The 23,525-nt window shown below is 54.4% G+C and overlaps 8 protein-coding genes across 8 annotated transcripts; 5 read left to right on the top strand and 3 right to left on the bottom strand.

Annotated features, from left to right (window-relative positions):
- The first annotated feature begins 400 nt into the window (after window positions 1-400).
- On the top strand, window positions 401-1,730 carry K489DRAFT_379256 (plant basic secretory protein). Its single transcript, XM_033604603.1, has one exon. It carries the CDS (start codon window positions 754-756, stop codon window positions 1,537-1,539), a length of 786 nt encoding a protein of 261 aa, XP_033460314.1. The 5' UTR covers window positions 401-753; the 3' UTR covers window positions 1,540-1,730.
- On the bottom strand, window positions 1,636-2,797 carry K489DRAFT_379257 (pyrimidine 5-nucleotidase). The gene is made up of 2 exons (XM_033604604.1): window positions 1,993-2,797; window positions 1,636-1,922 (listed from the first exon to the last, which is right to left on the bottom strand). Exons 1-2 carry the CDS (start codon window positions 2,516-2,518, stop codon window positions 1,759-1,761), a joined length of 690 nt encoding a protein of 229 aa, XP_033460315.1. The 5' UTR covers window positions 2,519-2,797; the 3' UTR covers window positions 1,636-1,758.
- Window positions 2,798-2,995: 198 nt separating this feature from the next.
- K489DRAFT_379258 (uncharacterized protein) lies at window positions 2,996-6,431 on the top strand. The gene has a single exon (XM_033604605.1). The coding sequence runs from the start codon at window positions 3,286-3,288 to the stop codon at window positions 6,301-6,303; it is 3,018 nt and encodes a 1,005-aa protein (XP_033460316.1). The 5' UTR covers window positions 2,996-3,285; the 3' UTR covers window positions 6,304-6,431.
- A 591-nt stretch (window positions 6,432-7,022) lies between these two features.
- K489DRAFT_191450 (uncharacterized protein) lies at window positions 7,023-7,676 on the bottom strand. Its single transcript, XM_033599533.1, has 2 exons — window positions 7,614-7,676; window positions 7,023-7,364 (listed from the first exon to the last, which is right to left on the bottom strand). Exon 2 carries the CDS (start codon window positions 7,264-7,266, stop codon window positions 7,060-7,062), a length of 207 nt encoding a protein of 68 aa, XP_033460317.1. The 5' UTR covers window positions 7,267-7,364; window positions 7,614-7,676; the 3' UTR covers window positions 7,023-7,059.
- A 262-nt stretch (window positions 7,677-7,938) lies between these two features.
- Window positions 7,939-11,775, top strand: K489DRAFT_318312 (uncharacterized protein; the record flags this gene model as incomplete). Its single annotated transcript, XM_033601304.1, has 3 exons — window positions 7,939-8,508; window positions 8,572-11,139; window positions 11,620-11,775. 3 exons carry the CDS (start codon window positions 7,939-7,941, stop codon window positions 11,773-11,775), a joined length of 3,294 nt encoding a protein of 1,097 aa, XP_033460318.1.
- A 2,322-nt stretch (window positions 11,776-14,097) lies between these two features.
- K489DRAFT_379260 (uncharacterized protein) lies at window positions 14,098-18,552 on the top strand. Its single transcript, XM_033604606.1, has one exon. The coding sequence runs from the start codon at window positions 14,474-14,476 to the stop codon at window positions 18,341-18,343; it is 3,870 nt and encodes a 1,289-aa protein (XP_033460319.1). The 5' UTR covers window positions 14,098-14,473; the 3' UTR covers window positions 18,344-18,552.
- Window positions 18,553-19,600: 1,048 nt separating this feature from the next.
- K489DRAFT_369661 (uncharacterized protein) lies at window positions 19,601-21,214 on the top strand (the record flags this gene model as incomplete). Its single annotated transcript, XM_033603059.1, has 1 exon — window positions 19,601-21,214. The coding sequence occupies one exon, from the start codon at window positions 19,601-19,603 to the stop codon at window positions 21,212-21,214; it is 1,614 nt and encodes a 537-aa protein (XP_033460320.1).
- Window positions 21,215-21,909: 695 nt separating this feature from the next.
- On the bottom strand, window positions 21,910-23,298 carry K489DRAFT_317360 (MFS general substrate transporter; the record flags this gene model as incomplete). Its single annotated transcript, XM_033601232.1, has 1 exon — window positions 21,910-23,298. The coding sequence occupies one exon, from the start codon at window positions 23,296-23,298 to the stop codon at window positions 21,910-21,912; it is 1,389 nt and encodes a 462-aa protein (XP_033460321.1).
- Window positions 23,299-23,525: the final 227 nt, after the last annotated feature.

The raw sequence follows: 23,525 nt of genomic DNA on the forward strand, positions 1-23,525 counted from the left end.
GGGCAGGAGTCTATTCAGAACGAGGTAGTTGCGGAGCAATTGCAGAATAATGCTGAGAATATTGATTCAGCATTACTAATTGAGCAGCCAAAACGTGCTCGTACAAAAGCACCAAGCAGGTGTAGTAGATGTGGTTCATTTGAGCATAACTGTAGAACCTGTACTTTGTAATACTGGTGTCGTTATTAGTATAGCTATAATATTGTAATTGCAATAAGTCGTCAAAGGCACATTGGACGGAAACTTGACCGGCTCGGTAGTGTGACCGGCTCGGTAGTAGGGTACGTTATTTCCATGATTCAGCGTTGCAAGCTTATGTCATCTTTGAGACTGGCCAGAGAAAATGGAGATTCAAAATGTCCGGAATGCCCGACTGTGAGGTGAACTAACCCTAGTCAGAACCTTACTGCTCTCTTCTACCACCAACAGAAGTACTTCCTTGCATCATTATACGGGACGACGACTTGCTAGGAAAGAAGCTAAAACGATTATCTTATGTTCGCTTGCCGGGAAACGCAAATTTCGTGGTAGTTTGTAATCTTAATCCCGGATTGATAATTGATGATCGACATTCACCTTGGGCGTGACGTTGAACCACGGGACTAGAAGAGAAACAACCAATAAAACACGAAATAGACAGCAAGCTCACAAACATCGAATCCGACGGCCCCAGACATTGCCCTCAAGACTTTTGCCACTCTCAGGACCCCTGTCGACGTGGAACACCTCGAACTCTCGTATACGACCGACAAGATGCGCATCCCACTCGTCGCCGACAAAGACCAAGCCATCCTTTCTGCTCACGATGAGAAGGCCCCGACCCCTATACGCAAGCATAAATTCCCCGAACCCAAGCTCCGGGTGCACCTCAACGACCTCTCGCACCCGGGCAGTGGCACAATCCTCAACCGTCTGCGACCTGCCGAAGACTTCTCCGAACAAGTCCAAAACGTGCTCAACCTCCTCTACGACCCTAAAGACCCCCGTCCGGCGACCCGCTCCATCACGCTAGTCCTCCGCGACTGTGGCGGTGGTGTTGCGTACACGACGGGAATCGAGCTAGATGATGATCATAAAGAGATCCATTTCGACCTCAACTATATCTGGAACGATAGCGACCGTAACGCCTCTGCGAACAAGGCCACGCAGCAGACGCGCGAGGAATTGCTCGGGGTCATCTGCCATGAGCTGGTGCACTGTTTCCAGTGGAACGCGGAGAACACGGCGCCGGGAGGGCTGATTGAGGGTATAGCGGATTGGGTGCGGCTGCGGGCGGGATTAGCGGCGAAGCATTGGCGGCGAGAGGCTGGCGGGGATTGGGATGCAGGATATCAGCATACGGGGTATTTTCTGGAGTATCTTGAGCAGAGGTTCGGGGAAGGGACGGTCAAGGGGATTAATGCGAGACTGAGGGAGGATCAGTATGATGAGGAGGAGTTTTGGAAGGATTGTTGTGATGGGAAGACGGTGGAGAAGTTGTGGGAGGATTATAGGAAGAGTTTGAAGGAGTTGGATGAAGGTGTCAGTACGCTGGGATGAAGTGGTTTTGATGAAGACGACGACGATGGCAACGATGATGCTGATGAATATGGTTATCATGACGACCATGACGAAATTTGGAGTCAGAAAGACTGATGTGGTATTGTAACTTTGTTTGGAGTTATGTTTAGTATCGTGGAAGATACACTACTTTGGACCAGGCACCGTTCAAGCCGCTTTTCTCTTTGATATAACGCGCTGTAAAGCAAGTGGGACTTCCTACTTTCGTTTGAAAACTTCGGGGAAAATCTCCCGCACCTGTAAAATGTTCGAAATCTGGTAATGTCCGACTGGTTCTGGCGGCGAGGTTGCAGTCTCTTCAACCAGATGTGCAGTCTTCCAGCCGAAGGCTTTGCTAGCCTTGGCATTGAGGGTTGAGTCATCTACAGGAGAGACGTTCAGTCAGCATCCACGCAAATCTCTCCCGCAAAGTATAAGTGGTCCGCGACTCACCGACAAAATAACAATCCTTGACATATTCCACACCTGCATCGTGCATCGCCTTCTCGAACATCCTCGGATCGGGCTTGCACAATAACTTTTCAGCCGCATAATCACAATACGTGATCCCCTCGAACAAGTCTTCAATTCCGAGCAACTTGACCACCCGCTGCCCGTGATTGATGTAGGCATTTGTAAATAGCCAAGGCTTGATTCGCTCCCTATCGATGTCCTCCAGCATTGCACGCAACGCGGGGTTCGGTTTGATGATGTCTTCTAGCGGCAAGGCATCGTCCACTTGGGCGTTGTATGCCAAAGGATCTACCTTGTGGTAGCGCACGAGACCTTCTAGTGCAAGACCGTAGTCTTTGTAATATCGCTGGTGGAGCGTTGTGGCTTCTTCGGGACTCACTCCGAGATTCTTCTGGAAGTAGTTGTCGATTAGGATGGCCATTTTCTCGTGGATCTGGTAGGACTTGGGGTAGAGACAGTTGTCGATGTCGAAGAAGAAGACCTTCCGGGAAGCTGTTGGTGCCATCTTGATTCTACGCTCTTGCCAGGTTTCGCGAGATATGTTGAATTTCCTGATTGGCGTGAAGTGTTTCTGGGAAAAGAGGCTCGTTGCGGAACGGAGAATCAATCTATACTGTAACAGTGGCGGCGAAGTGATCATTTATTCTTCGGCGATGAGGGTGAACCATCACACGACACTGCAGAAAGTATACTTGGCATTGTTGGAGTTATGTATGTTTGTTATTTATCATGTCCGATTTCGCAATCGGAGCAGGAGGTGTTGTTGGGTTCTCGTTGAGCGATGTCATCCATTGATCGAGTCACGTTGTGATAAATTCATACATCCGATGAACCCTACCGTCAGCCGGCTTTATCCGTGTCTCAGCTGAGTCATGGTAGTGATCTCAGGCTCGTGAACGGCAGCTCCCGCGCCGCGCAGGCCGGTTCCTGAGCGCGCCCTTGTTCGGCTAGCAATTTCATTGAAGCCACATCTTAATCACTACTAATATTCGTCTTGTCTTCCTTCCATTTGCGACTTTTCCCTTGTCGACATTCCTCATCGCGCTTGCGATTCAGCAGCGCGCATTTACTGCATTGCATTTCGTTGTATAACATTGCATTGAAATTGGCGTTCGGGTGCTTCGCTGAATAGCATTCACTCATCACTGCGAGGTCGATATCCCGATCGAACAAGAGCAGGAAGTGTGCAACCATTCAGGACTCGCTTGTTGACAAGCAGACCGAGTGAGCGGTTTCCTGATTGCATGATCAAGAGAACTATTAAGTATCATGATGAGTGCTGTCGCTGCCAATAGCACTGCCCCTCTCGCGCTTGCCAACGGCAATGGATCAGGGTCGTTGCCAGCCGTCGAAGAGGATCGATTGTTTGATGAACTGCAAAAGCTTTATGATCTCGTGATCACTGGCAAACATCCACAATTCTCTCTCCCTGCAGCTACAATTGAGAAGCTCAAAGCAATTGCGCAGGACCCGAGTCTATCCAATGGCAATGTCAATCCAACGGGCGCCGCAAGCCAGGCGAATGGCTTACATTCCTTATCTTCCTCTACTGCTGACAATACGCGATCAGGTGTAGCACAACCACCAGTGACAGATCCACGTATTGCTGCTGGTCCAACACACGCGCCACAATCACAGCCTCCTGCGCCGAGGAATATTGGTTTGCCTGGGCTGTTACCAGGCCTCTCCATGACTTCGCAACCGGGCAGCAGTAATTTTGCAACGGCATCCCAAACTGCCCGCGCTTCTCAGACTCCGCATGAAGTAGTAAGAGCAGAAAGGCGTCTGAAACGCCAGAGGATTGAGCGTGATTTGCAGGCTCGATTGGAGCAGCAAAAGAATCACAGTGATTCAGCAGAAAAAACAGGTGGCGTTTTGGATGTTGGAGCTGTGCTTGAAAAGGCTCTCGTTCGTGAGAACCATGTGACCGGAGTAAAATCTACCATAAACGGTGCTGCAAGTCAGGCCAGCTCGTTCGACGAGAACGACTACTATTCAAGCCAAGTCGAGAGTGAATGGTCCTCCCCATGTGGCAAGGATGCCGATCGTGCTGGAGCTGTTTCGGCATTCGCCAATGCGCGTAGGCATGAGGGCAACACGCCTTCTTCTCGCTTAAATGTTGTTGGCGTGGCTGATAAGACGATTGCTTCGCAGTATCCCGTCATTCCCCATTCTCAGGCGGGCCCAAGCGTCTACATCACGAAACCCCCAAACCACGAAGAATCCGACATCGATGACGACGATGAATATAGCCCGCCTGATGTAGCAGGCGCCTCGGACGACAGTCGTGACGAACAATTCGACAGTGAGATGTTACATGATGATGCAGATGATAGCTCCGAGTATGAGCCAGGTGAAATCACATCAGAGAGCAACGGTGGCACTCCGGTGCGACCTAGGCAAGTGGATGGACCTGCATCACCTCAGGTGCCTGTGATTCGCAATCATCTCACCCATATTGCCGCCCCACAGCCTAGCCGTGTCTCGCCCTTGACTGTGACCAAAGGTCCTGCTGCTGGAGAACTTCAGCTCATCAATGGCCGACCTGAATTTGTATCAGCAGCTCCAATGAATCAGGTCCACCAAGCAAGGGGAAGATCTCCAGATGATGCAAATGGCGGAAGCTCTAAGAAGGGCAAGAATAAAAAGGGCAAACGCAAACGTGATGCAGCTGAGCGCGAAGTTGAGGTTCCAACAGAGACGAAGCTCACGAAGAAGCAGAAGAGGCAAGAATTGGCCAAAGCTGAAAAGAGTCGGAGGCTGGGAAAGGCGTCCGAGCCGTCACACATCTCTACTACACGCCAGCAACGGCAAGCACATCAGCAACCGCAACCGCAGCAGCAGCCACAGCAACCACTAGTACAGCCGCCCATTAAGGATGAGCCGACGTCTCCTGCGTCCTTCCTCCACAACGTTCCCGCAGCACAAAGCGGATCGATACAGTCTCAGCCGGTGTACATCGATCTGGCGTCGCCGAGGAGAGCGGCTGATGAGGAGCGCTATTATCAGGTGGAAGCTCCCAGGCATGCGCCCGCCGCACAGCCTAAGCAGTATCGCTTGTCTTCGCCTGCTCACGTGGGGCCTGCCTCGCGGGTAGCTTATAGACCTCTGCATCGAGACTCTCATGATTTGAGACGAGTGGCCAGTCTGCAACATGCCCAGCGCCCGCTCTCACCTGTTGCTCGGTATGACCCTGCTGAAGCATCCGGGTCGCCACTGTATCAACCTTTACGGACGCGAGAAGCTCGATCTCACTCGCCTACGTTTGCTTCAGATGCCTACGATCCGCAACAATACACGAGAGTTGCAGAGCCACTTCCGATGGCACCGCCACCGCCACGACGGATCTTTGTCGACCAACACGGCAATCACTACTATGCTGAGCCTGCACAGCCGTCTCGCGCCTCTGTTGCACCCGTCGACCGACGGTCTTATGTGGAAGAATGTGCCCCAAGCCGTGTCTCTATGGCATACGCCCCCCCTGCTTCCGCTCGGCCACAGTACGAACGAGTAGAGGCTAGCATGGCACCACCTCCATTTCCCGGACGAGCAGCCTCCATCGCTGTTGATCGTCCGCAGTATGCGGAAAGCCCTGAAGGTCATTATTCGTCTCGAGAGCAGAGCGTCCGACCTGTTGTCAGAGAGATCCGTTACGTGGAGGCCCCGACAGCATCGTCCTATCAGCAGCAGGCACCACTCTATGACACTCATGCCCGTGCCACGTATGAAGCAAACCATGCGCGACCTGCATCACCAAGTGAAATGCATCCCGCACGAAGTTACAGTGTCCGACCTGCTCCTATACCAATGCCGCGCTCTGGGAGTGTCGCTCCGGTCCAGTATATTCGCCAGGAGGGCGCACTCCCCGCGACATCTTACACCTCTCGTCAATCCATGGCACCTCCACCACCACAGCAATATGCACCACCACGTCGCCCAATGAGTGTCGCGCCAGGCTACGACATACCACCACCCGCACCCTCTCGGCCAATGAGCGTCGCTCCTTCGCCATACGCTCCTTCGATCAGCCATGTACAAGCGCATGAGCAATATCTCCAGCCTCAATACCGTGCCACTAGTGTCGCCCCGGGAGGTTATGACCTACACACAGCATATGCGACTCAACCACCGCAGCAACCGCCGCAGCAGTATTATTCGGTCCCATCGCGAGCTCCTGCGGCCCCGGCACCACAGCAGATCAGATATGTGGACCAGAATGGCCAGGAGGTGTTCCCGCGGGAAGTCTCACAGTATGAGGATTATCGGGCGCATGCTTCTCCGAGATATTGAGAGATGGATATCGATAGCTGTTCTTTCGTGCGATGTATCTATATGATGTGATGTTGTGTATATCACAATGACAAAAGCTTTTACTTGTTTACAATGGAATAAGTTACCGTGCGAGAGTCCTGAGCTCTGGTCTCTCAAAATTAAGGCGATGATGCAACTTCGCGAAGCTCTTTCCTGCTACAATTGTTGTCCTGTACGATATCACCACTTTACTCTGTAGCATTTCCGGAAGCTTCCAGCCCACAGGCTGCAAGCCAAGCCGCACACAGCTTAGCACTTGCTGTAGTCTCGATGGCCCCTAGGTAGTGGCAGGCCTTATTGACGCCGTTTCTACTCTACGAGCTTTTCTAGAACAGACCAGTACTGTAACAATAATAATCATGGATGTATGGAGATCAGTAGTGTCATCGTCACAGTTAGCTGCTCGTCAAACGTATGGTGGCTCATCGATTGGTGTTCACCGGCAGCGTCTGTTGCAATTTGACGGCGTTGTCCATGAGTGTGCGAGAGCTGCCTGGATTATACAAGGAACACCTGCGCACAACAAGGATGATAATAAGCGGGACATGCTGCACAATATTCTTGTCATTATGCTGGTGGGAATCCTACGCACAAAGTACCGTGCACACTGCAGATACATAGAGCACAGTCCAGTCCAGTCAAGCACTCCAAACCAGGTGTAAGGTTCTCACCACTGTGAGCGAGCAGCAGCAGCAGCAGCACCACCACCACCGCTCACCTGCACAGCACATCACATCACCAAACAAATTCGGAATTTCTTGGTCTTCCTTCTTCACCTCTACTCCATTCTCTGTCTGACGTCCCTCCTCCTCCCTCTCCTCCACCAGCATCACCACCACACTTCATCATCACCGACACCACCACCACCTCCAGCATCTCCGCGAATTCGTCCTTTTGATCGCCTCCGTTCCTGCCCTCGGATTGTACCTGCTGCGTCTCCATCGCCTCAAATCCGCCCCCACCGATTCCGCGCGCTGTTGGCCCTTGCTGCTTGTTTCATCTTGAATAGCCGGCGCGCGTCTTTTGTCGGCCTTTCCACCCTCAAATACACCTAATCATCACCAACGGTAAACAATCCGTCTCCGCTGGGAAGAGAGGACCATTGACCTGGCTGTCGATTGTCTCCCAAACAAAACACCACCACCTTCTCCACCAAAAACACGCTTACCCATCATACGACACCAAAAAACTACATCTCCACCAACATTGTTTGCCGCGTCTTCTGGGCTCATCGCTTCCACATGTCCATTTCGTCATCATCGCGGCCTTGAATTTCCCCTTCCCTCCACCCGCTTTGTCGTGGTTCAGCCGCTGCTGTTGCCGATCACAGCTTACACGTCCACCCAGACGGTCTGTGCTCTCAGACATCCCATCGACCCGCTGGACTCGCAATTCTCCGACCGTGTCATTTATCAGCTGTTTGTCTACTGTACTATCTGGCCCTCGACGTCAAATTACCCTTCCATCCTGTCATCACCGCTCTCCCTCGTCCTCGGACTACCCTGTCCGCATCGTCACTCGTGACGATAGAAAGAGATAGGAAGAAAAACTCCCGCCAGTTCGCCGCTGCCGTCACGTACGTGCTGCGGTGAATGAATCCTCAACGCTACGAGCATGCATAAAATATCCAACTTTACGGGCTCTGCCAAACATGGATGGGAACGCATGACGCCTTCCATGGGCTTCGGCATGTCTCGGCCACATCCTCAACATGATGGAGGAGGCATGGCCCCCGTTCCACCTCCGCCGGGCAAACGCAACATCCCCGGCGCGGCTGTCATGAATCACAACCCCATCGTGCCGGGTCACCCCATCAATCTGTCCTTCAACATCCCCTTCAACTCGAACCTACCCGGCCCGGATCCGGAAGAGATCTTGTACAGCAGCACGGGTGCTGAGCAGAAATGGGTACACCCAGACGGCGGTGCAGAGGAGGACTTGCCCAACCACGCCCTACCGATTCACACGCGTAACGTCGAGAACTTGCGGGCTCTGTGCCAACATCTTAGCGCCAGTCACGGCGATCGAATCCGCGCGACCGTCACGTCTGCCAAGCCGAAGCCCGTGCCGGGCATGCAACGCGGTCCTTTGACCGCCCTGGTGACGAACGTGTGTATTTCGGGTGACGCGGATGTGGTACACAAACTTCGAGCCAAGATTTTGAACGAGACGCCTATCACGTTGGTGAGTGAGCTGAGGAATCCTCATCGGAAGAGTTGTCCATGCTGACAATACTTGCCTCCCTAGCGATGTGAAACGATTGACGTCGATCGAGAGATAGTCTTCCCTGAAGGTCAAAAAGGTGCCAGGAGTGATGTTCTTGGCCACATGGATGAAATCGCTGCCCAGACTCGTGCCGACATCTTTCTCCTCGAGGCCAAATCCCGGCGAAAGGACTCGGACTCGGTCAGTTTCAATGGTGGTCTTGAAAAGAGCATGGACCAGCGATTACGGATTCAAGTTTACAGCGACGGCGAGAGTTTGGAAACTGCCAAAACGAGATTGTTGATCATGATCGACCAAGTTCTACAGCGACAAGTGGACACCATCCGTCTTGAGCTGTCCCTACAAAACCTCGTCTCTGGCCGTCACCGAAAGAACATCAAGATGATCGAATCGGCTACTGGCACGGCGATCTACTTCCCTCCAGTCTTCCCGGCCTTGTTTGGCTACACTCCCAGCGGTGCCATTCCCTTGCGCAACCGCGACGAGATCATCATCACTGGTGAAAGCATGGAGAACATTCTGCAGGCGAAGAAGCGGCTTCATGATCTCGTCGTTTCCATCAAGACTTTTGTCAAGGATGTGCACATCACCACGAGCAAGGTGGATTTTATTCTTCTGGAACGACTGGACAAGATCCGGAAGATCGTCGAGGCCAATGGATCCTATGCCTTGTTACCGCCACTTGGCAACCACAGCGGTGTACTTCGTGTGCAAGCCACGGACATCCTGAACGTTGAACGGACGGTTCGCGAGATTATGGGTCTGACGGGACAGTTCTACAGTGCCTCGTGGTGGGTGACCCACCCTGATCCGGCTCAGCGACTTCCCACAACGGCCGATGTTCAAACCATGCTTCCTGATATTTGCATCAACTCCGGATGCGAGATTACTTTCGAAAAGCTTAATTTCCACATCAATGGTAGTGATGATGCAGTCAAGGCGGCTCTGTCAATCATCAACACGATGCCGTTTGTCAAAAAGGCCCAATCGACTCTCCGTGTTAAGGTGGAGCTTGCGAATGAGCACAAGGAATTCGTCAGTGGCAAGAAGAATGGCAAGATCAACAAGATCATGAGCCAAAGCAATGTTCAGATCGTCTTCGACGGGTTCAACGAGTACAATTTCTACATTGATGTTCGTGGTGCGCATTACGAAGCGACCAAGAATGGTTTGGACCTTGTCGAGTTGGAGATGCCAGCTTCCATCTCTTTCCACGTTCCGGACCAATACCACAAACGCATCATTGGTATCGGCGGTCAGCACATCCAGCGCATCATGAAAAAGTACTCTGTCTTTGTCAAGTTCTCCAATGCAATGGACCGTGGTGGTGTTGGCAAGGACGATGACGATATCAAGGTCGACAACGTCATCTGCCGCACCCCGGCTCGCAATGCGGACAACCTCGAATTGGTGAAGCAGGAGATCATGGACATGGTCGAGAAGGTCGATGCTGAGTTTGTCATTGAACAAGTCCCCGTCGACCGTCTCTACCACCGAGAGCTCATCACCCGCATGCCCGAGATCGAAGAACTGGAGAAGAAATGGAACTGCAAAATCATGTTTCCCGGCACCGAACAAGCTAGCGATATCATCACCGTTTCAGGCCCTGAGTATCAGGTTCCTCAAGCTGTTGATGAATTCCTCGGCATGGTCCCCGAGAATCACGAGATTGAGTTTCCTCTCACCGATGCGCTTCGTCTGGTGTTGTCGTCGGAGGAGTTCCGCAATGACACCGTTCAGAAACTCAAGGATCAGTACGTCGTGGAAGTATCGCTCGGCGAGCCGAAAAAGGAGAAGCACGGCAACGAGGAGATCACCATCATGAAACTCGTGTTGAGCTACACGCGTAACAATGCTGGTGGTCTCAAGGACGCCATCGACTTTTTGCTTCTCCCACTGATGGCTCGTGGACTGGACGTGAACAACGTCAAGGGTGCAATTCCTCGACCAAAGTCCGACTCTTTCGAAGATAGCATGCCTTATTTCGAATCCAAACTTCTGCAACGCGCGGAACCGCCGATCATCAACGAGTCGCCTACCCGACCCAATTTCGAAGACGGTACCTCTCGTTCTATCTTCGATAAGCTTCGCAAGCCCTCTAGCATGGCTTCCTTCAGCTCGTTCATCGACCGCCGCCGCAAGAATGGTACCAATTCTCCGGCGTCGTCCTTGTTCATGCACGCCTCCAACAATGCCTCCAAGGCATCCCTCGTCAGCATGGAGTCCCGTGACTCCGGCTACCGAAACCCATGGAACGATTCCGGCATCGGCATCGACTCCGAACATCCCGACCAGCAAGGCGGCGTGACTCCCGGCCACGCCCATGCCAACAGCTGGGGCTCTTTTGCAGGCGTTTCTTCCGCCTCTCGCCCCAACACCTCCTCGGCCTCCCTCGTTGGCACCTCAGCTTTCCCCTTTGGCGCCAATCCTAACGTTTCCACGAATTCCCTTTCCACCCCAATGATACCCGGCCTCGGCATGGTCGGCGCCAATGGCGTCGCCGCCGCGTCCATGCTCCCCTCCACCCTGGGCGATGTCACGCCCAAGTACGATGAACACTCCCTCGACGGCACCGGTCGGTCGACTTCAGTCGCGGCCGCGGCTGCTGCGGCGGCTATCGCGACTGCTGCCGCTGCTGCCCGTCCTGGCTCTTCTCCGAGGAAGCTGTCATCGTTGTCGTCGTCGTCGTCGGTAGAAGACGGCGATGAGGAAGCCGAGGACGGCGCATCTCCCTCGTCTTCCTCTTCGTCTTCCCCGCCCGCGACTGCGGCGACTGCTGCCCCCAGCGCCAAAGGCAATGCTAAGGCCAACGGAAAGACCAACGGCAAGACTTCTCTCGCAGCGACATCCTCCAAGGGCCCGACTTCCAACGTCGGCAAATCCGCCAAGTCCGCCACCGCCAAAGCCAGCGCGAAGTCCTCGACGACCGCTGCCGCGGACAAAAAGTCTTCTTCCACCAACAACGCCGCCGGCAAATCCACTACCGCACCCATCAAAGCCGGCACTGCTGCATCGTCGGGACCATCGGCTTGGCCTACGCCCGCTGGTGCTGCCGCCGCCGGTGCGAAGACGACTTCTTCCCCTGCTGCGAATACGCCCTCTTCTTCTTCCTCTTCTTCTGCGAAAAACGCCAAATCTGCAAAATTGACGGCTACCACTGCTTCTGCGACTTCTGCTGCTTCGAACTCTTCAGGATACCCCGCCCCTATCGGGCCTCCGCATTGATTATTCTTACCCTTTTTTTCTTCCCGAAATTTGAATCGATTCTCGCTTTTGAGGCGTTTTGGGGTTCTTTTCTTCTGGCTGAGTGGGACATTGTTCGCTCGTTCCTCTGGGGGAGTTTTGGGTTTGTTTTTTGTTGTTGTTCTTTGGGGGAGGGAAAATGGGAAAGCGTTTATCTATATACAAAATATCCAAGTTTCGCTTTTCCTTGCCTACTCGCTCGCTCGTCTCTCCCTCTCGCTCTCTTGTCTCTCCCCCTCGCTCGCTTGTCTCTCTCCCTCTCGCTCGCTCGCCCTTTCCCGCGTTCATAATGATGTTATTCTTGTAGCATGTTTTGCGCTTTGCGTCGCTTGGTGTCGCTCTCTGATGATGACGATCTGATTATTATTTTTATTTTAAAAAAGTGATATTTCTCCCGTGGTATTGCCAAAACGAGAGCTCCCACAGTGGGTGAGAAAGTACAATATATAAATATCCGGCGATAGCCGGTGTCTTTGTCGACGGAATTCCTCTCCTTAGAATCGAAAGTTCTTTAGAGAGTGTTTGCCGACGAAATTCGTCTTTTGGTGCAAGAGTAGATCGGATTACACGTTGCTTTCCGTTAAGAGTTTGCTCCCTATCTGCGCGACGGAGAGCTAGAGTCGACACGGTAAGGGCCAAGTATGTTTCCGCCTTTTCCCTTCTAGCTAAGAACTTCTCAGCTAGCTTTTCTTGTCTGTCGAGGATTGAGTACTTTATCTTTGCCTCCTCTTTCTTCTTAGAGTCGGAGGATAAAAGGTCTTCGATCGGGGGAAAATCGTCGGGGTTAGGACTCTGCGGTTCCTCTAGGATCTTTGCCTTTATGTCGGCTAAAGGCGGTACCTTACCGTCGATCGACGGGTCGGCATATTGCTAAACGTTAAGCGTAGTAAAATAACGCTTTGTTTAGAGAATCTATTCATCGTAGTCGTTTGGCCCGTATAGCTTAATCTACGTCGGGACGACGATGCTTCGAGTGGATTCCATCTTGTCGGTTTATCGGCTTAAGGACCCGATAGTTCGCGGTTGAGTCTAAAGACTTCGGAGTATACGGTTCCCTCCGGTTAGTACCGGTAGGGGGGAGTTAGAGTTGATTATTGTAGTATCGGAGGGCGCTCCTAAACTAGGTACGCTACCGGGCTCATAACTATCGCCGTATAGGTGATATGCGGAAGGACTGCCTACATGCAGACGCAGCTAAAATTGTATTGAAAGATATGTCCTTGTCCCCGTTCCCATCTAGGGAAATTCTATACACAGAAGAGAAAAAGGGGAAGAATTGATGCCTCAGGCAGCAACTACGGCATTTGCCGCAGGTTGAATGCCTCAGGCACCACATCTGCTTACGTCACGGCAATACGTGGGAAGACTGTTTTTACGCCGCACACATCTCTATTCTATAACTCTATATGACTTCGACCGTGAACATCGCCTCTGCGTAGGACCGTCACTCACGGGAAGAGAGAAGAAGAAGTATCTTCGCCGACGGTAGTGACATTATATCGTCTCCCAATGGGACGAACTTCGATATATCGACATGGCCAGACCCCGCGCCAGCACCCACCCGAGTCAAGAAATCCCCAGACTTCGCCGTGCCTTTTTCCTGCCTGTGGGTTCTCTGGGACGGTTCGACGATGATGACGTTTGGAGCGGCGAGGTCAATGCGGGAGGGTGGGTGGTGATGGGTTTCGATATACTGTATCTCATCTACGTTTTGGGGAGAGGTGGGATATTGTCTCACCCTCATCCGGACAGCTCCAGAACAAGCCGCTCTATTACAATTTCAAGGGTTTTTTTTCTCCTTTCCAAGGTTCCCTTTGTTAGGCACAGAACGTAGGACGCTTATGTAATTCCAAGGAGGGAGAGGGGGGAGGAAGAAGTGACGCTACCTTGCATACGGGGGAGACGTAATCACCACAGTACAGTACTGCAATAATAAATAATAAATCCCTCGCGGGCAGCTGACGGGAGGAGTGCAGGTCAACAGCTCCGACGCGACGCACGCGAAAACAGCAGCAGCAGCAGCAGCAGCAGCAGCAGCAGCGGGCCGCCCTGTTTGTTTGGGCTGGAGGATTTCGCTGTTGACGTCGATGGTTCCTCTGCACCACTGCAGGTCAGACGGCTGTAGGTTCTGTGGGAGGGTGTGGGTGTGTAGGCTGCTGCTTATTTGTATGTTCGGGGCAGGTTGGTACTGTAGCAGTGGTGGTAATAGTGGTAATAGTAGTAGTGGTGGTGGTGGTGGTGGTGGAACTGTCAACAAACCCCCTCTCCCTCCCTCTCTCCCCCGAATTTTATACCGTCTGTCTAGCTAGGTATACACAGACAGTATCGTGGAAAGGTTGTTATTGTCATGGTACGGTAGCGGCGGATCGGGATTTCCTCCCTCTCTCCTAACCACTTCACGTTCAACCACCCACCAACTCACATCTCTCACCAACGCACGAACCGCTCATTCACTCACTCACACTCACACTCACACTCACACCTGCAGATCATCTCGACTTCTTCTCGGCACACAATCATCTCGCATCTGGACACACGTCTACTCCACGCGCACGCGACTTTCTGTCGATCGTGATACCCCAACACTACAGCCCGCGATCTTGACCGGGACTTGGACCTCAACCATCTACCTCCTCATCTCCTCTCGGTCTCTTCCGGCGGCGCCGCCATCACGCCTGCCATGGAGCAACAGGCCGTCAACCTGATGAGCATGCTCAAAAGGCCAACCGCTCCCTCAGAAACCAAAGTCAACCTCTTCAATTCTCTCAAATCCGACATCAAACACTATCGCGTCCCGGAAACCGCGCAATCCAATATCTTCGACTGCATCAAACTTGGAATCACCCAGCAATCCTCGGCCGCGCTCGCGAGCTCGGCTTTTTCCACCCTCGGCCATCTGATCAAAAGGTTAAAGATTCAAGATGCTTCTGGCCACGCCATCACACAGCTCTCGCCGCGGTTATTCCCGGCGATCCACGATCGCTTGGGTGATCTCCGCGAACCCGTCCGCGCCGCCGCCTCCCAGGCCCTCATCGACCTGTATCCATTCTGCGCAACCGAAATCGAGCAGCTGGTCTGCGACGAGGCTCTGCCGGGGACCAATCCTCGTACAAAAGAGACGGTGATGCGCTGGGTGGTGCGCATGCATCAGGAGGAGAACATGCCGTTCAAGGCGTACGTCTCGCCCATGGTGGCACGACTGGCGGACCCTGATGGCGCAGTACAGGAGGCTGCGAAGAGCGTGTTGATTGAGCTGTTCACCGATGCGCCAAACGGCGCGAAGATCGACCTGAAGAGGCAGCTCAAGGCACATTCCATCAAACATGTCATCGAAAGTTCGATCCTGACGCAGATCGGAAGCACAGCAGCTGCGCCACGGCCGGCACCTGCTGCTGCTGCTGGACCATCGTCGGCGGAAGACCCAGATCTAGACACAGAAGCAGTGCGCGCCGCGCGAGCGAAGGCATTTGCGCAGGCGTTCACGAATAGTCTGAATAGCGAGGCGGCCCAACCACCTCCGCAGGAGGTCGTTCCGATGGACCCGAAATACGTGCAATCGCTCCGTGAGCTCGATGATACCTTTCGGGAGATGCTGCCGTGTTTCGATGGCAAGGAGGATGAGCATAATTGGCAGGCGCGCGACAAGTCGGTTACCACGGTGCGATGCTTGCTCAAAGGCAATGCGCCCACGGAATTTCACCACGCGTTCATGTCTGGGGTCAAATCTCTCCTGGAGGGCATCATCAAGACGAGCAGTTCCCTACGGACTACGATGTCCTCGAATGGATGTCAATTGGTTCGGGAACTCGCTGTCACCCTTGGACCAGCGCTCGATCCGCATGTTGAGATTCTTCTACAGTCATTCATCAAAATGTCGGCGGCGACGAAACAAATTGCTGCGGAGAATGGCCGATCGACGACTGATCACATTTTCCAGAATTGCACATATCACATCCGTATGATGCAGCACATCTGGAATGCTGCGCAAGACAAGAACATACAAGTGCGCCAGTTCGTCGGAGATTGGCTCCGTACGATTCTCAAACGTCAGGCCAGTTACAAGCAGCATTTCGAGACATCGGGAAGTCTGGATCTCGCGGAAAAGTGCATCCGCAAAGGTCTGGACGATGCCAACCCCAAGGTCAAGGAGAATTCGCGAACAACATACTGGACATTTGCGAAGATCTGGCCAGAAAAGGCCGATAAAATCATGGCCAGCTTGGAGGCCAAAGCGCGTGCCGCGCTCGAAAAGGATCCGCACAATCCGCATGCATCCATTCACAGCTCACAAACTCTCGCGCCGCCTACTGCGCGCTCCAGTGGCGCGTCAAGTCGCAGCACTCTGCGCGAAGCCATCGCAGAACAGCGCAAAGCAAAAGCAAAGCAAATGGAGCGTCCCAACTCCGCCATGGCGGATTTCACCCCCGCGAAGATGAAGTCGCACTCTAATCTTCGAAATGCTGCACGTGCCCCCTCAAACCTTTCGAGCGTCCAGAGCCGAAACCCCTCCTCGAGCTCGACCGCAGCAGATCCCGCCCCCGGCTCAGGATCGGCGGCCAAGAAGGGTAGTGCCCTCATGTCCGGCCCGGTGAGGAGACCGCGTCGAGTGGAAGTCCAGCGACCTCAAACGGCGGATCCGTATGCCTCCAGACGCTTGCTACGTCCGGAGACACCCTCAATAGCGGGTTCTCCAGGGAGTCCTAGCCGAAGCACAGGCGCATCCAAAGCTTCCATCCCGACGTCGTCCAGCACGGTGAGAAATCGTGCTCTGGGTAGTCCCGCTAGTAGTATCGCTCGCAGAAGTCCCGTCCCGACCAATCACGGCCACCACTATCCCGACTCAAGACCCTCTAGCAAAGGAAGTTTGACTGCTCAGCCGGATGAGGATATGACCATGGTTGCGCCGGCCACAAGTCGGTTCGCTGCTACGCGTGGTCGGGATGTTCCTTCTCCTGGCCAAAATCGTGCCGGCCACGCTAAGACCATGTCGGTTGATAACGGAATTCTGGCCATGGCAGAAGATGAGGGCTTCACGATGGTTCTGCCGAATATTGCCGATTCCTCCACGCGGCAACGTTCGCCGCTCGCATATCGAAGTCCGATGCGAGCCATGTTTGATGATGCCCGGGAACGCGCGGAGCGTCTTTCTCCCGAAGCACAGCGGGCGATGGATTCGGCGGCGACGAGGAAGAGCCCCAGTCCAGCGGTCGTGGTGCATGATCATCTCAACAACAACATTACCCACAATGGTACGAGCAACGGCACGCCGAAGAACGACGAAGTCCAAATCTACGAAGACCCTTTCACCGACGAAGAGCCCGCTTCAGGGGATGCCGCCGGTCGTAAAGTCCTCGGGGAACTCCCCGTGAATGAAAACGTACGCTTGGTCAGCCCGACGCAAAGTCCGATATCCCGTCCGAGCCCTATGGACAGTCCCCATCGGCACTCCGACCGCTCCGACCTCCCCGACGACCCGACCAACACCTCCGCATCGGCCTCTCACGACCAGACCGAAGTCCTCCGCAACCGCCGCCTCATCGCCTCCGGCATCGAACGCATCCGCGCCCGCACCCTCGACGCCCACGGTTTCCGCCGCGTGCAAGACCTCGTCAAGAGCCCCATGGACCTCTGGGAGAGTGGCAAGAAATACGATGAACTCATGGCCGTTTTGCACGATTACCTCCAGACCTTTGACCGCGACGCGAAACTCGCCTCCCTCCCGCCCTCCAAGGCCGCAGGTCTGAAAGCTCAAGCTTTAGGTGCCGTCCGCGCGCTCCTAGCTATCCATCGCAAATATGCACACCCCTGGTACTCCCGCACGCTATTGGTCCTCCTCGCGTGCCGCGCCACACTGCCTGTGAATCTCAACCCCATCTCTCAATCCTCGCCGTCGGCCAATCCACCCAGCGATCTGACGTCTTCTTCACCCGCGAACTCTACTGCAAGCAACAATCACCATCACTACCACCTCGTCATCTCCGACCTCCTCCGCACAGCCGATGACATCGTCGCCGTCGCTCCCCCGGCGCCCTGCCTCGAAGCGATCCAAGCCTGGCTCCCGTCATCCTCGTCAAATTCCTCCAAGGATTCAAACGGCACATCGACCTCCCCCCGCGCCATCGCCATGGCTCTGACCCTCCTCAAGAACCTCCTCGTCGCTTCCTCCTCCGGCAAGACCTCTCGCCCGCCCACCGCCTCCTCCGCCTCAACATCCACCCCTCCCAACAACGGAGGATTGGAACAAGGAACCGCCTCCCCCCTCCCTGCAGACCTCCTCATCCTCCTCGCCCGCTCCTCCGCGCGCTGGCTCGGCGCGAGTGACGCCGAGGTCCGGAAGGCGGATGTGGATCTGGCCAGTGAGTTGTTCGAGGGCTGGTTTGCGGGAGGTGCAAATGGCGGTGGGAATTTCGCTGGAGCGGGAAGTTTGACCCCGGAGCTCTTCTGGAGGGAGTTTCGCGGCGTCGAGGAGTCCCGTCTGGGCCTCTTGACGTATTACATCGCGAAGAGGGGCAAGAAAGCTGGAACTGGGACTGGGAACGTCGCAAGATGAGGAAAGGTTTCCGGTTTTCGCTGGGAAATCTCCGCCCGTCCGACCGGTTTCGTTGCTGTTGTTGCTCCCTGTTTTTTTTTTCCTTTGCCCTTTTTCCTTTCCACTACAACTTCACTATCGTGTAGAGCTTCCTCTTCCTTTTCTTTTCCTCGTCTTGGGATTTCTTGCTTCAAGACTCTAGCGTTGGCGCTCCACGGCGAATCAGAAAGAAGGGAAATGGAAAATGGAAATCCTTTAGTAATCAAAACATTTCAGGCTCGATTTCTCCGTCCTCTTTTATCCTTTTTCTATGGCTTCCCCCTTTTCTTCTGAGATCATGTCCTCTTTATCTCATTCTAACTCCCTTGCTGTAAATAAAATTCCCATCTCTCGCTCTTTTTTTTTACTCTCTGGGACGTAAAGTCTATGTCAACACATCACCTTGGCCCTGGTTGCCTGCCAATCTGTCTACCCTAGGTCATCTTGTCTAGGAAGGTGTTTGAAAAACCAAGACCCAGACCTGGGGTCGCTGAGGGGAGCCCATCGGCCTAGTTTGCCCACCAACGCTTATCTCCGTCTCCGAGCAGCTGATGTGCGAAAGGGAGTAGGCGTGAGGGCTACGGCCAGAAACTCCGGACGATTGGTGATGCAAGTATGGATTGCATTGATGCGTTGGACTCACCCCGGCGATCATTTTCAGCGTGCAAAATGGCGGCGGATGCAACGACGGATTGACGGGGGCGGATTCAATTGGATGCGGGTCAGCTCGAGTGCGCGGTGAGCCTCCGGCCCGGGACTCCTGCACCAAGGGCACCTACATGAAGCGAACGTCAGACTAACCCGTGGCCGGTAAGTCGTCTTGCGCCAATGTTCGTTCACCGAATGGAAAGCTTTGGATTCCTGCCGGATTGGATGTTGGGGTGCGCATCCGGGCACCGTCCATGCGTCGACTGGGGTTATTGGCCGCAGCAGGATGAGAAGGTAAGCACACGTCATAGGCCCCCAGCAATGCTGACTGCAGGAACCGGTATCGATCTTTCGGGTGATGGTAATCAGATCTCTCGGCATCTCCTTTCCCAGTTCTTGATCTTCCTCTCGCGCTCATAGTTTGCCGTGGAAATGTCGGAGTCGGGCATAAAACGGCAGAGGCTGGTGCTGTCTTGCTTCGAATGTAAGCGCCGAAAGCTCAAGTGCGATCGAAGACTGCCGGCGTGCTCACGATGCATCGACGTCGGCCGGGGAAGCTCCTGCGAATACGACCCACGATATTCTCGCAACATGACCGCCGAGGAAGACCTCTTCGACGTGGAGCTGTGGACCAACAATTTCCTACAACAAAACATGACCCAGATCACGGGAGCGACGAACCCTTCCGATCCCACGAACGAAGCTCAATATTTGGCGGATAACATGCAAGCCCGGATCCCCCAGACGTCCATGGGCACAGATCCGGGCGGTCAAATTGTACCCCCGCCCCCAGCAGCCGCCATGGCGGAAGCGGGCTCCGAAGGACCTACCCCGGCCCGCAACGCGCGCCCGCGCGCAAGTCCGCCCGCGATGGAAATCCTGGACGGACGGTTCAAAGGGCGGAGCCACTACCTGAGCCTCCTTAAATCCTTTCAGGGCGTCCGCGAATTCCTCTCCGACATCATTCGGAGCCACAGCATTTTGGGGGCTGCGAAGTGGGACAATGCGAGTCCGCAAAGGCGCCGATCGCTGCCGACGTACTCGGCGAGCGAAGCGGAACATGCGATGAGCGAGCTTCTCCCGCCGAAGCAGCTACGCAGGCGCTACCTGGGATCCTACTTTGATCATTTCATGGGGTCGTACGACATAGTGGATACAACCCGGTTTTGGCGGGACTACACCAGCTTCTGTCAGGATGCCCATCCCAGAGGATGGTCGGGCCACTTCGTTGCGCTCCTCCTCTGCATGATGTCTTGTGCCAGATGTCTCCCCGAGGAAGCTTCGTCCTTCGACGGTGAGAGCTCCACCGCTAGAAATGAAGCGGTTCGGTGGATCGATGCGGTGGAGCAATGGCTGAGGTCGCGCATGACCGAAGGCACGACACTCGAGACGTTTCAGATCAAGTGTCTGGTTCAGATCGCCAAGACCGCGAACGACATCGACAGCGATGGGGCCTATACCGCATCGCAGACATTGATCGCGGATGCGATCTCATGCGGCTTACATCGCGATTGGGAGCTGTCTGGAGCGACGGGATCTGCATCGGGGCAAGATCTACGCCGGCGCATGTGGGCCGCTGTGGCGGACCTGGACATTGCACAGTGCATCGGACGTGGCGTGCCTTCGGTCGCTGCAGACCTTTTCACGGATGCCAGGGAAATGCCAAAACTGTCTCAGGACTGTGCCAATGGCTCACAGAGCCGGCGGCAGTCAAATCTCACCGACACGGATGGGTTGTTGACCCAGCTTTCCACCTCTATTCGACTCCTGCGCTACGAGATTGTTGGGCTCGTCAATGACCCGGATAAGCATGGGTCGCTGCACAAGACGCGGCTTGCAGCGTTTCGACAGCGAATACATGATGCTTTGCTGAGCGTCACGGCTTTCACGAATACGGGAGGAGAAGCGTCCAAAGCGAAGTCCACGACGATCACTCGGGCCACCCTTTCTCTGTGCCTCCATGAGCTCTTGATTCTGCTTCATTGGCCCTTTGCCCTCGTGAATGACAAAAACGCTTCCCTCGATAGGGAATACTTCGCTTTCGTGTGCATCCGCTCTTCGAGTGCGATTGTCAAGATATACGAGCAAATGTCCGAGTGCGGACTTAGTCAGATGGCGCTGCCGGCCTCAACCCTTCTCAGAGCCGGGTTCTGTCTGAGCCTCATCCAGACCGAGGGGACGGACAACGGTCGGTTGCAACGGTGAGCACCAGAGCTTCCGGACTCGCTGACGCGACTTTCTATAGGCATCTATACACTTCTGAGCGACCGCCTCTCTGACAATCCTGTCCACTCCGTCCTGAAAATGGTCGAGCAGCGAGTGCTAGTCTTCGGCACAGGTGGCCTCCAGGGTCTATGGCTCTTACATGTTGCGACTATCTATCACGGAAATCGCCAGGGCCTGCAGGGTTCGACTCGGTCACGAAAGCAGATATCAGATCACATGGTCGCATTATTCAGCAAGATCTGTCTGGCACAGAGTCACACTACACCCAGTACGGATTCGTTCGACACGAATTTCGCGCAATGCGTCATCGAGATCAGAAAAGCGAGTGAAGACTTCAAACCCGTGAAGGACACTGACGCTGATAGGTTCGCGCTGTCCGAATTCACAAATCTAGACCACCTTCCAGAGGTGAGTTATCTGATGTTCGCTCCTGCAACATTTTCCCATTCCATGGTGACGCGACTGACGAAACGGAAAGGAAGCACTCGAGCCTTCAATTCGCGCCGACTCATTGATCAACGACATGGACTTCATCCAGTGGAGCGACGAGTGGGCGCATCGTTGAGGCCGTCGACGACTCATCCGCAATGTCAACGAGTATGCACGCGCGGGGAGCTTTCACGGCAGACTGACAAGGGCTGAAAGAGGAACATGCTCGTGGAGCGCGTGGAAGCTCAACGCTTCCGATCCCTCATCGCCCTCAACCTCGCTCCATATCTCCATAGGATGCATGTAGCCGGCAACGTGATGCCCACCGACAGAAATGCAAGCAAGGAGTTGCCCCAACCATAACCAAGTGCGGCATACAAACGATCTGCAAACAGAGGGAACGCAAAAGCCAACAGACTGCTCAAAAGTTGAGTCGCAGCCGATGCGGAGCTGACGTGTTCCGGGTAGGCGTCCATAACGTAGGCGTGTAGTGTAGTAGAGAAGACCTGCATTCCCATCGTGAGCAATGCCCCGCCCACATCGACAACGATCCAGATGAGCTGATACTCAGCCGCCCAGCCGTACAGAAAGAACCCGGCAGGTGTGATCAAGAGGCTTGGGAGGAGAAGCGGGACCCGCAACTCTGGCGACGACCTGTCGCCGGCGCGGGATGTGAGAATTGCATACACACGATCCATCAAGGGTCCGCATAGCAAGGCGCCAGCGATCTCGCCGACCGCAAGCGCAATGTAGTGGAGACCCGAGATCGAGATGGACTCTTGGTAATTGTTCACAAAGAGCTGAGAAAACGACGCCAGCGCGAAATATAAGAGGCCATATTCCAGGCCCCCGAGCAGGGCCTGTACTTGTATTATGGGATGGAAGGCTAGGAGCTGGATGGGGCGGCCGAGCGCAGTCGATAGCGCGTTGAGAGCGGACGGCTCTTCGATCTCGTTCTCGCCATCGGTGACCTGTCGAGACCCCGAATTCCCCTCTCGCGACAGCCTAGCACGCCGCCGGAGGAGTAAAGGCGCATAAGTTTCGCGAATGACCGGCAGTGTAGCGATTTCGGCAACGACCTGGAAAATCGTCGTCGCCCAAAACATCCACCGCCAGGTCGAGTACTCGACAATGAACCCGCCGACTATGGGGCCGACCGCGGCGCCAGTGAGCGGGACAAGGAGATAAATGCTCAAGGAACGTCCACGCTGTTCGGCGGGCCAAATGTCGGCCAGAACCCCGTACGCAATGGTGTAGACGGCGCTGGCGCCGAAGCCGGCGAGAAGCCGCGCAGCAATCAGAAGACCTTTGGAATTGGCAAATCCACAGATGAGATTCCAAGCAAGGAACCAGATGTTGGTTATATGGATGATCTTCTTTCTTCCGTAGACTTCGCTCAGAGGGCCGATGACCATCGGTCCGAAAGCCGAGGCCAGCACGTATACCGAAAGTGCCATAGTGCTTTCCACGTTCGACATGTTCAGGTCGGTCGCAATGACGGAGATCGCCGGTGCCATGATCGTGGAAATCATGATTCGGTTGAAACCTTGTGCCGATAGAGCCAGTGTCGCGGCCCATTTCACCCCCGCGGACCAGTTCTTCGGATCTTCTGGATCGCCAGGCGGAAACCGCATGGCGGAGCTTTTGTCTTTATCGTTCCGAGACTCGGCCTCGGCGATAGCGATGGCCTGCACGTGCTTGGGCGAATGTTCTCCGCCGAGGTTTCCTCGTCTGTGGATGTCGGCCGACTCCTCTGTCAGCCCTTCTGGGGAAATTGTCGCCGCTTCGGCCATGGGAGTATACATTTTGCGTATACTGGATCGAAGACGGAGGTGTTGGCGGGGGAAGACGGAAAGAAGAG

This window comes from Dissoconium aciculare, assembly GCF_010015565.1.
Source record: "Dissoconium aciculare CBS 342.82 unplaced genomic scaffold K489scaffold_5, whole genome shotgun sequence".
NCBI lineage: Eukaryota > Fungi > Ascomycota > Dothideomycetes > Mycosphaerellales > Dissoconiaceae > Dissoconium > Dissoconium aciculare.

What these genes read in the sequence shown, in the direction of transcription:
- K489DRAFT_379256 (XM_033604603.1), top strand. Translation starts at nt 754, where the DNA reads ATGCGCATCCCACTCGTCGCCGACAAAGACCAAGCCATCCTTTCTGCT.
- K489DRAFT_379260 (XM_033604606.1), top strand. Translation starts at nt 14,474, where the DNA reads ATGGAGCAACAGGCCGTCAACCTGATGAGCATGCTCAAAAGGCCAACC.
- K489DRAFT_191450 (XM_033599533.1), bottom strand. Translation starts at nt 7,266, where the DNA reads ATGGAGACGCAGCAGGTACAATCCGAGGGCAGGAACGGAGGCGATCAA.
- K489DRAFT_379257 (XM_033604604.1), bottom strand. Translation starts at nt 2,518, where the DNA reads ATGGCACCAACAGCTTCCCGGAAGGTCTTCTTCTTCGACATCGACAAC. An exon ending in CAAGGATTGTTATTTTGTCG is followed by an intron (nt 1,923 to 1,992) that starts GTGAGTCGCGGA and finishes TCTCTCCTGTAG; the next exon opens with ATGACTCAACCCTCAATGCC.
- K489DRAFT_379258 (XM_033604605.1), top strand. Translation starts at nt 3,286, where the DNA reads ATGAGTGCTGTCGCTGCCAATAGCACTGCCCCTCTCGCGCTTGCCAAC.